Here is a 14,932-nt window from a genome sequence, read left to right as displayed (position 1 = left end):
GCTATCATGCCGGGGGGGCTTAAACCATGTTTACAGTCTTTCGTAAGCAAACGATCGACCGCTACGGCGAGGGTTTCTCTCTGGTCCGCATGCAGCAACCTCTCATGTGCCTCTACATGCCGAGAGCTTTCCCAATTCAGTCAGCATCGAGCTCGAAATACTACACAAGCAAACAAGGTACTGCTGTAGGCAAATGTCTAACCGCGGTACCTGCATGCCTGTAGTATGTAAAACAGTCTGGTTCCATGTACATACGTACGCCTATGCGTCCGATTAACTCGGCCAATCAAAGCTGCAGCCTAATCGTGGAGTACTTACTCCGTAGATTGCTCTGCAGAGTCTCTATGTTGTCCACGAGTTCTTGAAAAACCTCCATGACAAATATCCCATCTACGCCTCCATCAAAGGTTTCAGGTCCGGTCTTCACTACGGCCCCGGGTAGTCCGTCTTCCGGATCTGCCACCTTTGGAGATGTCCCGGCGGTAGATCAAGCTGCCGACCATGACATCAATCGTGAAGTAAATTACGGCGAGGCTGGTGAGCAGAAACACTTCGGGGCATAGGCCGTCAACCAATCACTTCTGTGTCTTCACGACTGTCTTTTCCCCGAAAGTTCCGCCAGTTCCTCGAATATACATGCCCCGTACATGCCGAAATACTCGTTATTGCTGCAATGGAAATGGTATCTCCTCATCCAGGACGACGCATGCTCGGGCTGCCCATGCTAAACATGTCTCTCCCTTGATAGTGGCTAAAGGGGCTTGACGCGCGTCTTCGTCTTCAGGAGACTCGTTCTCTCTCCTTCTACCAGTGGCAAGGGTGAGATGAAAGCCTCAACTTGCCACGTCTGATGGCAGCACCCGCTGCAACCCGCGGGCAGCCGACTCAAAATTACCTTTTGCGCCCTCAAGCCTCAAGCCTCAATTCTCAAACTTCAAGCCCATTCCGTGCGGCACCATCCATGAATGGCGTCGAGTGAGGCTGCCTACCCTGTAGCCATACAAGGCGTTGTTGCCAAAGGCAAATTTCCACGTTGGCCACCACGTTTTCCCCAAACTCTATGCCTATGCTTGAAACCACGTCTTTTGTCACGGCCAGTTTTGATATCAAAGTGTCTCGCTGACTGCCGGGGCCTAATCGATGGCACTGAGACCGCGTCGTGAACGCGCACTGACTAACCACAATACTAAGGCGGAGACTAAGCTACTAAGGGCCGGCAAACCCTTAGTCCAGCTATAAAGACCCGGAGCTCTATAAAAATGTAGCAAGGTCAAAAAACACCATCACCTCGCTACCCTTTGATCGCCCTTTTCTCTCTTCACTCTCTTCCACCAACCCGACTTTTGACACTGACACTCATCGCGAACATATCCACTGCTGACTATGGAGGAGAGACAACAGGTACTATTGCGAAAAGGTCAGACGACTCCGCTACCAATACAACTCTCGAATCCTTCCCGATCCTCCTCCAGACCCTGGACAGGGCGGCAGGTAATCACGTCAGACAAAAAGAAAAAGAATAACGGGTGCAGGATTCGAACCTACGCCTCTTGCGAGATGCGAAATCCTTCTTGAAAGGATCAAGATATCATCTTGAGTCGCACGTGTTAGACCACTCCACCAACCCGCCTTTGCGTCTTTGCTTGTTGGAACTCTATGGTTACAAGAAGCCTTATATGGGAACATCAAGGAGCTCTGAACAAAAAAGAAAAAGAATAACGGGTGCAGGATTCGAACCTACGCCTCTTGCGAGATGCGAAATCCTCTTGAAAGGATCAAGATATTATCTTGAGTCGCACGTGTTAGACCACTCCACCAACCCGCCTTGGTGTTTTCGTTGGAGTTTTGTGATTAGACCCAGGCTTATATGGGAATAACCTGGAGCTCTGGATAAAACAAAGAGTGACCAGCAGTTGTAACATTCGAACCTACGGAGTACTCTACGCCTCTTCCGTATCCATACCTGTAATCCGTATATTCGTATGCGAGCCATGTATGCCATGTGCTTAGTACCTAGTAGTTGTTGGGATGCCTGCAAGAGAAAAAGCTGAATGCCACCTCTACGCCCCAGCTGCGATTCACGCTCATCAGTCATCATGTAAAACAGCACCAGACGCTTGATCATTTGCAAAAGCCACCAGTGGCACGCATGTGGCCACTCGCAAGATGCACGGGGCTGCTCTTTTGCATTGGACGTTGCGCCTCTGCGGTGCCATCGCCAGCCAGAGCCTTGACCATGTGGGCTGATGATTGGCCCGTCGCCATCTTCCGCCTTGGCACGAGGATTAGCTGGTAATCTCTGGTCTTCGTACTATCTAGCGAGCGGCCGGGGAGTGGCTGAGCTGGAGCAAGACTTGACGGACGGGCAATAGGGATAAAGGGGGAAGAGGGGAGAGGAGAGCAAGAGAGAGGCTGCCCAAGATTCTGCTCTGCCCAGCACAAAGAACGGACCAGACGGCACTTGAAGCTGCATGTACGAGTACTCGTGTCCATCTAGTATCTACATGTATCATCTAGCCGCCTATATCGCCGTGCATCAATCACAATGGATCGCTACAATCTCTAGATTCTTCCACCGGCACTGCACTGAAGCGCATGCGGCTTGGCGGCTCTCTAGTGGTTGCCGCCGCCCTGGGAATCCCTGTCACCGACCCCCCAGCCAGTAACTCGGCCGCCTGAGTCCACTGTGGTCCCCTCTTGGTGCCTCTGAAACGCCACGCCAGCGGACGGCTCCAGACTTTTCTTTTGCTGGGGCGTGGCATGCAAAAGTGATTCCCCATTTCCACTTTCTCACCTGCTTTGCCTGGCGGCAGAGGCAAAGAACTCGACTCTTCTCTATCGAGCCTCTACGGACTCGACCGTTACCCTGCTTCACCGTTTGCAATTTACCACTTCGGCTGCTTCTTCCTCTTGCGTGGCAGCGGCGGCGCATATCAACTGGCCCGCCCCTCTCCTGCAGCGGCTCTCTTGAAACCTACCCACGCCTTCCAACATGTCGTCATCACCGCCATCACCGCCAGCCGCTGCGACGCCGGACGAGCCCCATAACGAGGGATCCAAGTTGCGCACCTTCTTGGGCATCTTGAGAAAGTAAGAGACGCTCTTCCTACCGCGCCTCTTTGGATGCAATTTGCACTTGCGTTGCTCTCAAAGTGCCACCGTCACGATGCTCTTACACCAAGAGGCGAAACCGGCGGTAAAGCCTAGTGGGGCATCCGAGTTTCGAAAGGGAGAAAGAGAGTGTCGCTTTCGATGGAATAACTTCATCAGCCGTGCAAATTGAGTTTTGCCGGATGCATTCAATCAATCTGACGTGGAAACCATGCTGATGCCTGATTTTGCGAGCGTAGATTCATCGGGGTCACGGACCTCGCCTCGGTTCGATTCTCTCTCCCCTCCCAACTCCTGGAGCCGACCCCGAATCTCGAGTACTGGACCTACCTCGATGCACCCAACGCCTTCGTTGCCATCGGCACGTCCGATGAGCCCCTCGACCGGATGCTGGAAGTGGTTCGCTTCTGGCTTACCAAGGATCTGAAATATGCAAAGGGAAAGCCTTGCAAGCCGTACAACTCGTGTCTCGGCGAGTTCTTCCGGGTGAGTCCCTGCCCCACCACCCGATGCTGGACAGACAGCAGGATTGGATCGGACCTTCGCTATCACGATATGAGACGAGGAGGACTTGATGACGCTGACATTTGGATTTGATGCAGTGCAACTGGGAGACGGAAGACAACGCTCCGAGGATAAACACCCTCGACCTCCAGACCCCCACTGCACCGGGATCGAGCTCGAGTTCCATCAAGGGAGCGGCTGCCAACTTGAAGGCGGCTTCCAAGAGCGAGAACAGTTCCTCTTCAGTGTCCTTGTCGGTCCCTCAACATGGCACGCCTTCAGACGAGGCAGGCCCGCTCCTCCGCATTTCATACCTCACCGAGCAAACATCACATCACCCTCCCGTCAGTGCCTTTCATGTTACCTGTCCTGAAAAGGGCATCACAGCTAGAGGCTTCGATCAGATTACTGCCAAGTTCACTGGCACATCTGTCAAGGTTCTTCCTGGCGAGCACAACATGGGCATCTTCATCTCGTTGGAGAAGCGAAACAACGAGACGTACCAGTTGACGCATCCCGCTGCCCATCTCGGCGGTCTGTTCCGCGGAACGTTGAGCGTATCTGTGAGCGAGATGGCATACATCACATGCCCCGATACCAAAATCAAGGCCATTCTCCACTACGTCGAGGAGGGCTGGCTGGGCCGGACGACCAACAAAATCGATGGTGTCATTTTCAAGTATGACCCCGAGAATGATGACAAGACCCGAGTTCAGGATGTGCCAGACGAGGACGTCCTGGCTAGGCTGAGCGGTCCCTGGAAAGAAAAGGTTGTCTTTTCGCTGGGCCCCAGACCTATGGTATGTCTTGCTGCCTTGAAATCCATCTTGTCTTCGAAAATGCTTACTCTGATTTGTCTTGTAGAAAACTGTTCCCGTGGAAGAACAGCACGTCATCATTGACATTGTCCCGCTCAACGTTGCTCCCAAGATTCTCCCGCCAGATGAGCAGATGCTGCCCAATGAGTCACTCCGCCTGTGGGGAGGCGTCACCGAGGCTATCCTCGCCAAGCAATTTTCCAAGGCAACCGAAGTAAAGGTGGCCCTGGAGGAAGCCCAGCGAGAGAAAGCCCGGAAGCGGGAGCAGAACAAGGAGACCTGGCAGCCCGTCTTCTTCGAACACGTCGTCGGCAACGGCGGCAAGCCCGACCTCACCGAGAAGGGAAAACAAGTTCTGGAGCGGGCCCAGAAAAGCGATTGGAGCCTCGACGGCATTGTTGCATAGAGCGGAGGAAGAAAAAGAGAGTGTGGCCAAGGGTTGGATAAGGGCAGATGCATATTTGGACGGATGAGAAATTTGGCATGACGACATATACATATACCACGCGGGTTGATTGGCCTATACGCATAGATTGTGTTCGCAGCACACTACAGATTTGCTTTAGTTATTTTTGGCTTAGAGTTTCTTTTCTTCTTCTTCTTTTACATTTCCTTGTACCATTGGGTTCGCGGCTACAGGCTTGTTAGTTTTCCCAGTCAAACACATGACTGCCCTTTAGATATAAATTGAGATTTCAACTGTCACTTGGGACGTATATACATGCTACTAGGCAGTACTGCCAATCACCGTTTTCAACACGGAGCAACAATGGATTTGCGTAAAATAGGGAGTCCCTGTTATGATTTTTTATGTGTGTGTTTCTACATTGATATCAATTCGTAGGGGTGGGCAGCGTTGGCCGTTTATAATACATGAGTGAGGACATTTCCCAAAAAAAGAGCTTTTTCTATAATCACAAAAATCACCGTTTCCCTTCGTTTTCACCTTTTGACATGGACCGTAACCCGACGACCGACATTAGAATTCGTACATGATTTTCTTTTCTTTTTTCCACCTTGAACTTAGGCGTCAACAAAAGTTCGGACATTCTGAAGCCAGCGGAGGTACTCCTGCTGCTCCTTGGCGTCGACGTAGTCGGGGACAAAAGCGGCCAGAGTCTCGTTGATGCCGCGCTCCTCGAGGAAGCGCTCCATCAGCACCTGCAGGTCCTCGTCGAGGCTGCCAAAGGGAGGGCCGGGGTAGACGTCGGCGCGCTGCTGGGCGGCCTCGGGGGAGTCGATGCGAGCGACCTTTGCGTCCTCGTAGAAGAACATGTTGTCGACTTGGATCTCGCCGTCGCGGGCGGTGGCGTCGATGTTGAGGGCGCCGTTGGTCTTGCCGGGCTTCTCGATGAGGATGGAGAGGTTGATGGGGGCGCCGGCCTCCTCGTCGACGTCGCCCTCGAGGGTGTCGTCGGGGTTCTGCTGCTTGTCGGACTGGAGGGACTCCTCGGAGAGCTCATCCTCCTCGAACATGTCCTCGGAGTAAGGGTCGAAGTTGGTGATGTCGGCGATGGAGAAGCTGATGGTGATTCTGAGGGAAAGAGAAAGATTGTTAGTCAACGGAGCGAGTTTTGACGGATTTGGAGAAACTCACTTCTCCTCGCCGTAGCTGCGGGTCAGCTTGACAACCTCCTGGCCGGGCGTATCGATCAGCTCAAACGGGCTGTTGTCGAGGAAGTCCTTGATGCTGGTGGGCTGCTGCTCATTGGCCTTGATGTCCTCCTCGATCTGGATCTCGCTCTCCAGCTTGGCAGAGAGAGCCTCGTCAACCTCGACATCCTCCTCTTTGCTTCGGCGGACGGTGGTGGTGGAGAAGGCGGCGGCTCGGGTGGGCAGCAGCTTGATGGCGGGGGTTCTGGCGAAGCTGGGGCGGGCAATGGCGGATGAGCGCAGGGAAGCACCGGCCGCGCGGCTGATGGTTCGCGGGGCGGATCGCGCAATTGTTCTGAGGGAAAGCATTTTGAAGTGTTGTTGGCTTTGGTTAAAAAGAGACGGAGGTATGGGTATAGCTGTGTAGATGGTTGGTGAGGGATGATGTAGTAGCTACGAAGTAGTGCCAGTTTTTTTTTTTTCATCGGGATTTTTTTGTCCCACTGGGCGGGCATTGGAGCTACACTGCCAGCTGCTCCGTTGCCCCACGTGACTAATTCACTGGAATGCAAGCACTATAAATCCCTGGAGCTGTTGATTAAACATTCGAAGCACAAAGTAAGATTGAGCGCAGTAAATGTATCAAATATGAGTGAATTATATTTCGTGCTGATAGTTTATCCATTCCATCAAGGTAAATTACTACAATGGGCTGGTATAGTTGATTCATCTGTTTCTATGTGTGTATATAGCCGCTGCGCGCGAGCCTACTACTAAGGTAATCCTGTCTCACCATGAGACCGAGAGAGAAAGGTGAAAAAAAGAAAAGGAAAGCTGACAGGTTACCCTTTCTGTTACCTGCCATGCTGTCCAGTTGCTCACAAGCTCTCATAAATATTGGGCATTTGTGAATAGATGTTGCGGCCTGCGTAAGCGCCTCTCCATTCATATGCCGTTTCCAAACAAACGCCTACTCCGACATCATGATCTAGACCGCTCAAGTGGCCGCCCGATGACCAGAGAAGTCGGGAAATCTGGGTTCCGTAGAGGCCATCATTCGAACCAGTAGCCTCATATGTAAGCTCCGAGTCATAGGGAGGCTTTCGTGCCTTGGGACAAGTCGGTTGAACATGGGCAACCGCTTGCCAGCACCAGAGCATATGCGTTATGTCGCATGCGAATTCCTGAATGCTTTATGTGAAAAGAGTTTGAGGTAAGAAGCTCTTTCAGTTTATGGCCTTTGAAGGCAGCTCAGCTTTGCGAATGTTGCCGGCAGTTGTGACTTTGATCCAGGGGATAGTGGTAAGATATGCCCAAGAGCCTTCCCAAGCGTCCAAGAGCTTGACGTTTTCAGCCGTCGTGATATCAGGAATCACTGAAAGATGTAAGTTGGGTGGGCTCCTGGAGTTGGAAGCATGATTAAAAGACACTTACAGAATCCTTTGGTATACTCTTCCTCAAGCGCAGATATCTTCATCTTCAAAAGATCTTCCTTGGTACTGGCGGGCCGTCCAGCGCGGCGGGTTTTCTTCACAGCGTCGTACTCTTCATCATACTGATGAACATATCTTTCTCATAGAGCCACAGTCAGCTTCTAGTACTTGTTGGACAGAGGCGAGGCAGTTGGTACATACGTGTGGATGAGCGCTTGGACAGCTGCCACTTGGAGCGGTTCAGCACCTTGCTCTCTCACATTCTGTTGGAAAAATGAAACACGTTCCACTTTGAGCAGCTTGTCAGATATCAACTGGAGATTGGTTCACCTCATTCAATGGTCGCATACCGATGGGTTGTTCTCTCTTGCTCCTCGCCGCAGCAAGTTTCTCCAGTCTCTGGTCTCTTACTCCGGCCTTGTGCAGTCTCAGAGAGTCTCTGGACTTTTCATGCAGGGCGTTGACCTCTCCATTGCGCTTCTTGGAAATGTGCTTGCGAATCTTCTGAAGCGTGCTAGGCATTTTGTATGACTTGTCCTCTTCGATGAAATGAATATTCGATAATCAAGGCACAGTTGAATGCGTGATTGAAACGTCGCTGAAGGCCTAGTTTTTTCTTCTTCAATTCTTTCGCTAACGGTAACTGATGGCCAAAGTCTGGAAGGTTTTTTCTTGGGCACTAAAGGGACAGGGATGTGATGCTAAAATGGGTAAGAGAAGTGGCGGCTATTGTTCGGATAGTGCTGACCTACTAAGTTCAATATCCGCAAATCATATGGAGAGATTGCTCGTCCTCTGTTTACACTGGAAATATAAGTATCATTCTATATGTTTGCTCATTGAACATGTTCTTTAGAATTAATTGCCAACTAATTTCATTGATGTCTTTCAGTCACCCGTCATGGCGCATTGTGAGCCCGAGTCCAAGTACATGCACAATCTTGGCCATTCCCTTCCCGCCCCCACGATCTAAGTGGTGTTACCTGGTACCTCGGTAGAGATTCTTGTAGTCAACAATGACTTGTTTCCCATTGCTCCAACAGAAATCAGAAAAACAATGCATAGAAAACTCCCATATTCATTTCAAGCTACAAAGTAATCTATACACTCATTTCCCACGCCATTCCATGCGTCACGCTGTGAAATTCGTGCATTTCTACAAAGTAAATATACCCTCTCCCGTGGGGTTGTAGCCTGGTTGCTAGGTCAATCCGTGCCTGTCCAGGCACTTTTCCCACGCCAACAGCGCTATGACACGCGCTCCAGGTGCCGGCTGGCGTGGATCCGCCCATTAAAACCCCCCCAAGCGCGTCTTGTCTCAGCAGCTACAGAGCCCATAAGCCCGTTAGCCGAGATGCAACTCGCACCTCAGGCGTGAATCTTGTCCGCTTCAATATCCTCACTTGCTACACCGACAGACGCTTCTCCGCTGCCAATCCCGCTGCCGACCAGCTCGCTGCCACGAACGCGTGATTCTGCCCTCTTGGAGCCGCACGACTGTCGCCGCAACCCTCTTTCCTGCTCGACGTGCCCTGTCTGTTTGGGCCTCGTGCTCAGCAGTCACCGCGTCCAGGGACCCGTCAGTCGATGTACGGGCATATTGGCTTGTTCGCGCGGACCTAGGGAGTGGGATTGGGGTCATTTGTGGCGGGAAGCCCTGAGATTTTGCTAATTGTTCCTTGGATTTGGTGTGTTTTGAGTGGGGTGTCAAAATGGGTGTAACAGGTAAGGATATGGCATGATGAGGTCGCGGATCGGTGGCCAGAGATGCTTAGGTTGGAATGTTATGCTGATGCTTACTTTGAAAAGGCCTTTTACCGCTTCTCAAGTCGATCCAGAAGCCGACAGAGCTGAAAAAGTTCAATGGAGAGACTCTGGCCGTAGACGGCTATGGATGGCTGCACCGGGCTGCCTATTCGTGTGCCGTCGAGCTTGGTCAAGGAAAGCCCACCAAGAAGTGAGTTTGAGAAGCTTGGCTCTATGGTACCTATTCAGTGCGGTATACTAACACCCGCTTTCAAGGTTCATCAATGCTGCTCTGCATAGAGTCAAGATGCTGAAGCATTTCGGTGTCACCCCCTACATGGTATTTGACGGCGACTTTCTCCCTAGCAAGGCTGCTACCGAGGCCTCTCGTGCTAAAAAGCGAGAGGATAAGCTCAAGCTTGCCAACGAATATCTCAAGGCCGGAAGGTCCTCTCAGGCAGCCCAAGAATTCCAGAAATGCATTGACATCACTCCCGAAATGGCGTCTGCCCTGATCCAGCAGCTGAGAAAGATGGATATTCCCTACGTCGTGGCCCCGTATGAAGCAGATGCTCAGCTCGTGTACCTTGAGCGTCACGGCTTTGTCGATGGCATTATCTCAGACGACTCAGATCTGCTCGTCTTCGGAGCAAAGCGGCTGCTAACCAAGTTGGATCAATACGGAAACTGCATTGAGATCAACCGACGGGATTTCTGTGCCTGCCGCGAGATTTCTCTGACCGGGTGGAGCGACACCGAGTTTCGACGAATGGCGATCATGAGTGGTTGTGATTATCTCAACGGTCTTCCAGGGGTAGGGCTTAAAACAGCATACCGGATGCTGCGAAAGACAAAGTCCCCCGAGCGCATTGTCCGCTTGTTACAATTCGAGGGGAAACGCGTATCGGAAAACTACCTGACTCTGTTCTACCAGGCGGAGCTCACATTTTTGCATCAATGGGTATTCTGCCCTACCAAGAAAGAGTTGGTCCATCTCACAGAGTTGGATGGGACACGCACAGCGGAGGAAATGCCCTTCATTGGGCCTCACGTTGAGCCGGAGATGGCTCGTAAAATCGCAAATGGCGATGTAAACCCCATCACGAAACTGCCCATCATTCTGCCCGCTACGCCTTCCAAGCGGAGGCATTCTCAGAGCGCTGCGGCCGCTGATGCTTCGGGTCGCCCGCTTTCCAAGCCCATCAATTCATATTTCAAGGGGCATGATCGGATACCCATGGCCGAGATGGATGCCAATTGTTTTTCCGTCGACCGCCAACGACTTTCGCAAATTACATCCGAGGGCGCCGTTTCACGAGTGTTCCCGTTACCGAGACCTTACATTCCTGGATCGCAGCAGTCGGCTGATGGCACAAATCCCCGTCAGTTGACGCAACCAGCTCCACGGACCTCGCCTCGCCTGAACCGACGGCGCACTGAACCGATCTCCAGTCTACTGGCCAGTGTCTCAAACAGTCGCCCACGCCAGACAGATGCCTCAAACCGGCCTCCAAAGAAGCCGCGTCTGTGTGACGACTCGCTTGATGCCAACGCAGACGGATCACCAAAGAAGAGTCGGTTCTTCCCTCCCAAGAAAGCGCTCAGAAAGAGCCCACGGAAGGCAAACAGCGACGTATATCTGATGTTATCAGATGACTCTCTAGATGAAGCGCTCAGTAATCTACCTGATATTGAAGGCTGGGCGTCTGGACCGCCAAAGAGACGGATTTCAATATTTTCCGACAAGCAAAAGGATGTGCCTCCTAGTCAGCCCGAAAGTGTCAGTCAACAAGACTCTACTCAGAGAGATACAAAGCAACCAAGCCGCAGTCAACAAGACTCTGTTCAGGCAGATACAAAACAACCAAGCATCAGTCAACAAGACTCTACTGAGACAGATACAAAGCAACCAAGCCCTAGTCAACAGCAAGGAATTAGTCAACCATCCATTACAAGCCAAGAAACAGGACTCACCTCGCTAGACACCAGCCAGCCAGAACCCCCAAATGAAACACCCGAATCCTCGGTCGATGCTTCTACGCCTCTTCCAAAGCTTCCAGAATCCCCGTCTCAAACCGCTCGCACTCCCCCCCGAACCCGAACTAGCTTGACTCGCTTCTCATATTCCTCCAAATCTTCAGAGACACCGGCGTCAACAATGTCACAATCCTCCTCGGTATTCAGCGCCGCCTCTGCAGCATCTACCGCGCCCTCCACAGGCCGAGCGAGGCAAACGCCCCTTCAACGCATGAGAGCGTGGGCACTCAAGGCTCCGGCATCCCCAACACTGCCCGTGTCACGAAAAGGTGCTGGGAGCGCCAAAGGAGCAGTCGAACCTGCGCTTGTCCCACTCCCCAAGGTGGACTTGAATGAAATGGGGGCGTTGAATAAACCGTGCGGAAGCGAAGACCAAATCATCCCCGCTAGCGACGAGGAAGAGGAGGAGGAGGAGGAGGAGGAGGAGGAGGCCAAGCTTCCTACTAAAAAGCTCAACCTTGCTCGTTTCGCTTATTCCTAATGGCGGCGCGTTGTTTCATTCCTTTTTACCTACTCTTACCCAGCAGACGTTTTGGAAGTCGAGGGTTTGTGGTTAACTGTTTAATGTGTTAATGATGTTAGATACAACGGGCGTTTGTTTCAGAAACTCATTTGGTTTGTCGTCGTTTGGGGCTTGGGGGAGACGAAACTCTTTTGGACGTACGGGACAATTCGGGACGATTGGTGTTGGTATGTTCTCTGCGTGTGAGAGGCCGGAATGACTTGAACCTTTTTGCTGTCAAGAGTTTTTTTTTTTTTTTTTTGAGGAAATCGTGTTTGGCTGGTTTTGCGTCCATGGACCATGATGGCCTTGATCACTGGAAATAGTAGTAGTCAAGGCATAGATAGTTCAAGTAGATGAAAGAATCCAATCTCGTATGTTTGAGCTACTCATCGTTTCCCATCGTTCAAATCTGCCAAAGTATGATTTAGGAGACCCTTCACACATCACAGGAACTACTATAACATCGGCACAAGAGTATCACATCAAGAATATATTCTGTACATTAACGCCTCAAACTACCAAGATAAATCGAGGGGGGGAAAAGAAAAAGGGGCTTTCAAGCTCCCATCATCTAGTTATTGCCCCCCAGGGATGCACTTTGCATGTATCGTGAATCCTCGTATTCTAAGCGAGTGCATGCTGTAGCCATAAGCTGAAGTTAACAAAGGGGGGGTCCGTATGCATACAACACAGGGAAATCGACTGAAATGACAATGGTACAGGCTATGAGGGCGTGAGAGGAAAGGGGGAACGGAAGGGAAAGGAAAAAGAAGAAGAAAAAGAATAGCCCCCAGCTAAGCAGAAACCGCAGAAACCATCCGTCTCCCATGTACCATGCCTAGTTTCCCAAACGCCATGATTGAGTCGTTGAATATCGTTAAAAATAACATAGGTAAGTCTATATTTGAGGGAGCGAGAATTCTTTGACGCTGGAACACAATCGCTCAACGAGTGGCAGTGATTCGCCGCTGATAGAGGGAGAGGTCATATCCCATGTTGCTGTCTAAGCGCGTCACACCTTGCGGTGTATGACAGATGCATGATGCGTATCAAGTATATGCAGAGACTTTTAGATGCAAGTACCCCATCAGCTGGGACTGTATCATTGCTTTCAGCGCTTGTTAAGCAACACTGTTGATCCTGTCATGAGATCCGCATTGAAAGTCCACTTAGCTATTCGCTCATGATTAGTAAAGAATCATGAATCGAGGTAGCGCGGCCAGGCTTACCCTTTGCGAGATTCTCAGCAGTGTCTTCTAGTAGAATGACACGTCTCTTGTTGCAGTACGAGGTCTTGTCCATGATGTCGACCTTGAGCTTTGGGTCGGACAGCTCTTGGATAGGCTTCTCAAACATCTCAGACAAGTTCTCGACGGCCATCTCGAGATCCTTTTGGTTGTCCTCGAAAATCTCCGTCAAGTTGTTCTTAGCCAGATAGAAAGCAAAGGCATAAGTCCATTTGAGAGTCTGTCTGCAGGTCTGGAGCGCCTGAGATGCCGAGTTGAGATACTGCACTTCGATCCAGGACATGCCCGACGTCGTCTGAAGCTGCACCATCTTCTTTTCCGTCTTCTGTGCAATGTCCTTGTCGAGCTTTGCAGACTGCTCATGGTTGGCATATCTGTTGTAGTAGTGCAAGTAGCGCTCCAACGACGTGCGAGACTTGGTTTGCGCATCTCTGGCTTCGGCTCCGCTCTTTTCCTCATACCTGTTGCAGTTGTACCAGCTTGTGCCGTGCTCAGACCAGAGTCCCATGCACATCCAGCAAAACTCGTACTTGCACTTGCGACATGTCATGTGGTTGCATCCGCCGTTTTTCTCGATCGTCGAGCTACACTTGGGGCACTCCTTCGTGTGCGCCGAAATCCAATTCGCCGTCTCAGAGTCGTCGGCACACTTCTTGAGCCATCGCTTAACCAAATCGCAGGGTGCTGGTTGATGGTCTGGATTTGGGCATCCGAAGCAGAACCTGTAACCACAGAGACACTCCACAGTAGGGACAATCTTGTCCAGGTCCTTCTTCTTAACGCCGCACTCTATGGCGTTGGGGCAGTCTGGGGCCGGGCACCACTTGAACGTATCCTTGTCCTCCACGTATGTGCGGTTGAGCAGTTCATGGTAGCGATCAGTCAACTCTGGCGTGACTAGGAGGTCGAGCGACCGTGAGTCTAGAATACGACCGCAGCCATCCGACGGGCACTGGATCCTCGCAGACTCCCCTTCGTCTTGGATTTTCTGGGTAAGATAGTGGCGGTAACAGTCAACGCAGTAGCGGTGGCCACACTTCATAGCAAAGGTCTGAAGACCGTCTTCATCTTCGCAGCAGATGTCGCATGAAAAGCCGGGGAGGGCTTGCAACTTTGGCTGGGTAGAAGTGTTACTGTTCAGCCCGGCGGCCTCTAGAACCTTTTCTGGCTTGTCCATGTAGTCTTCCAATAGTCTCTCCTTGTTCCATCGAAAGTGGCGTAACATGATGGCCGCATCCTCCTTGCTCATATCGAGGATCATGTTGACGTCGTTCATCATGTCATCCTGTTGGCGCCTAATGTCGGAAGGCTCAAAGACCTTGAAGGACACCGCGTGAGCGGCCGCCTTCTTCTTGTCAAGATCTTTGGCGGAAAGGCCGAAATCGGGGTCAGGCTCGTCGAAGTCATCCTCGTCAAAATCTAGAGAAGCAACAGCACGGATTAGTCAGGCTGACAGGTGTTACCCGAGAGGGCCGGCAAAGGGAGGGCAAGATGGATGGCGTACCTTCAGCACCGGAGATTTCATCGCCGCTGTCGTCTGGCATCAGCTCATCGGAGCTTGACAGATACTCTTCCTCGGAATCCATCTCGCGGGTGGTGACGGGCGTGGGCGGTGCGGCGGCGAGACTGGCTGAGGCGACGATCTTCTTCGGGGGGGTGTCTTCAGAGTCGGTGGATGTGATCGTCGCCTCAGCAGCCTTTCGTTTTCTCGTTATGGGAGGAATCGTGCCGGTGGTTCCCCGGGATGCAGCAAAGCGTGCCCAAGTCGACGATGATGCGTCGGCAGAAGAACGGCAGCGGGAGTGCAGCACACCAAGAGGGGCGCTGATGACGGCGTTTCGTCGTTTCAATCTTCTCAGGTGCACGCAACGATGGGGGGGCGCTCAGAGGCTGGAGCAGACAAGACAGTAACTAGCGGGAGGGCAGCACGATGCTCAT

The 14,932-nt window shown here is 51.8% G+C and overlaps 5 protein-coding genes across 5 annotated transcripts; 2 read left to right on the top strand and 3 right to left on the bottom strand.

Moving 5' to 3' along the window:
* Nucleotides 1–2,992: 2,992 nt before the first annotated feature.
* On the top strand, nucleotides 2,993–4,839 carry Triagg1_10028 (uncharacterized protein; the record flags this gene model as incomplete). Its single annotated transcript, XM_062894060.1, has 4 exons — nucleotides 2,993–3,090; nucleotides 3,351–3,597; nucleotides 3,714–4,415; nucleotides 4,480–4,839. 4 exons carry the CDS (start codon nucleotides 2,993–2,995, stop codon nucleotides 4,837–4,839), a joined length of 1,407 nt encoding a protein of 468 aa, XP_062751042.1.
* Nucleotides 4,840–5,456: 617 nt separating this feature from the next.
* Triagg1_10027 (uncharacterized protein) lies at nucleotides 5,457–6,395 on the bottom strand (the record flags this gene model as incomplete). The annotated part of the gene is made up of 2 exons (XM_062894059.1): nucleotides 5,457–5,967; nucleotides 6,031–6,395. The coding sequence occupies 2 exons, from the start codon at nucleotides 6,393–6,395 to the stop codon at nucleotides 5,457–5,459; spliced, it is 876 nt and encodes a 291-aa protein (XP_062751041.1).
* An 857-nt stretch (nucleotides 6,396–7,252) lies between these two features.
* Triagg1_10026 (uncharacterized protein) lies at nucleotides 7,253–7,981 on the bottom strand (the record flags this gene model as incomplete). Its single annotated transcript, XM_062894058.1, has 4 exons — nucleotides 7,253–7,401; nucleotides 7,461–7,594; nucleotides 7,661–7,748; nucleotides 7,810–7,981. The coding sequence occupies 4 exons, from the start codon at nucleotides 7,979–7,981 to the stop codon at nucleotides 7,253–7,255; spliced, it is 543 nt and encodes a 180-aa protein (XP_062751040.1).
* A 1,190-nt stretch (nucleotides 7,982–9,171) lies between these two features.
* Triagg1_10025 (uncharacterized protein) lies at nucleotides 9,172–11,723 on the top strand (the record flags this gene model as incomplete). Its single annotated transcript, XM_062894057.1, has 3 exons — nucleotides 9,172–9,184; nucleotides 9,269–9,416; nucleotides 9,482–11,723. The coding sequence occupies 3 exons, from the start codon at nucleotides 9,172–9,174 to the stop codon at nucleotides 11,721–11,723; spliced, it is 2,403 nt and encodes an 800-aa protein (XP_062751039.1).
* Nucleotides 11,724–12,858: 1,135 nt separating this feature from the next.
* Nucleotides 12,859–14,932, bottom strand: Triagg1_10024 (uncharacterized protein; the record flags this gene model as incomplete). Its single annotated transcript, XM_062894056.1, has 4 exons — nucleotides 12,859–12,920; nucleotides 12,977–14,413; nucleotides 14,499–14,818; nucleotides 14,907–14,932. The coding sequence occupies 4 exons, from the start codon at nucleotides 14,930–14,932 to the stop codon at nucleotides 12,859–12,861; spliced, it is 1,845 nt and encodes a 614-aa protein (XP_062751038.1).

Source organism: Trichoderma aggressivum (assembly GCF_033847375.1).
Source record: "Trichoderma aggressivum f. europaeum strain CBS 100526 chromosome Unknown scaffold_063, whole genome shotgun sequence".
NCBI classification, from domain to species: Eukaryota; Fungi; Ascomycota; class Sordariomycetes; order Hypocreales; family Hypocreaceae; genus Trichoderma; species Trichoderma aggressivum.
This window is presented reverse-complemented; position numbering and strand designations above follow the sequence as displayed.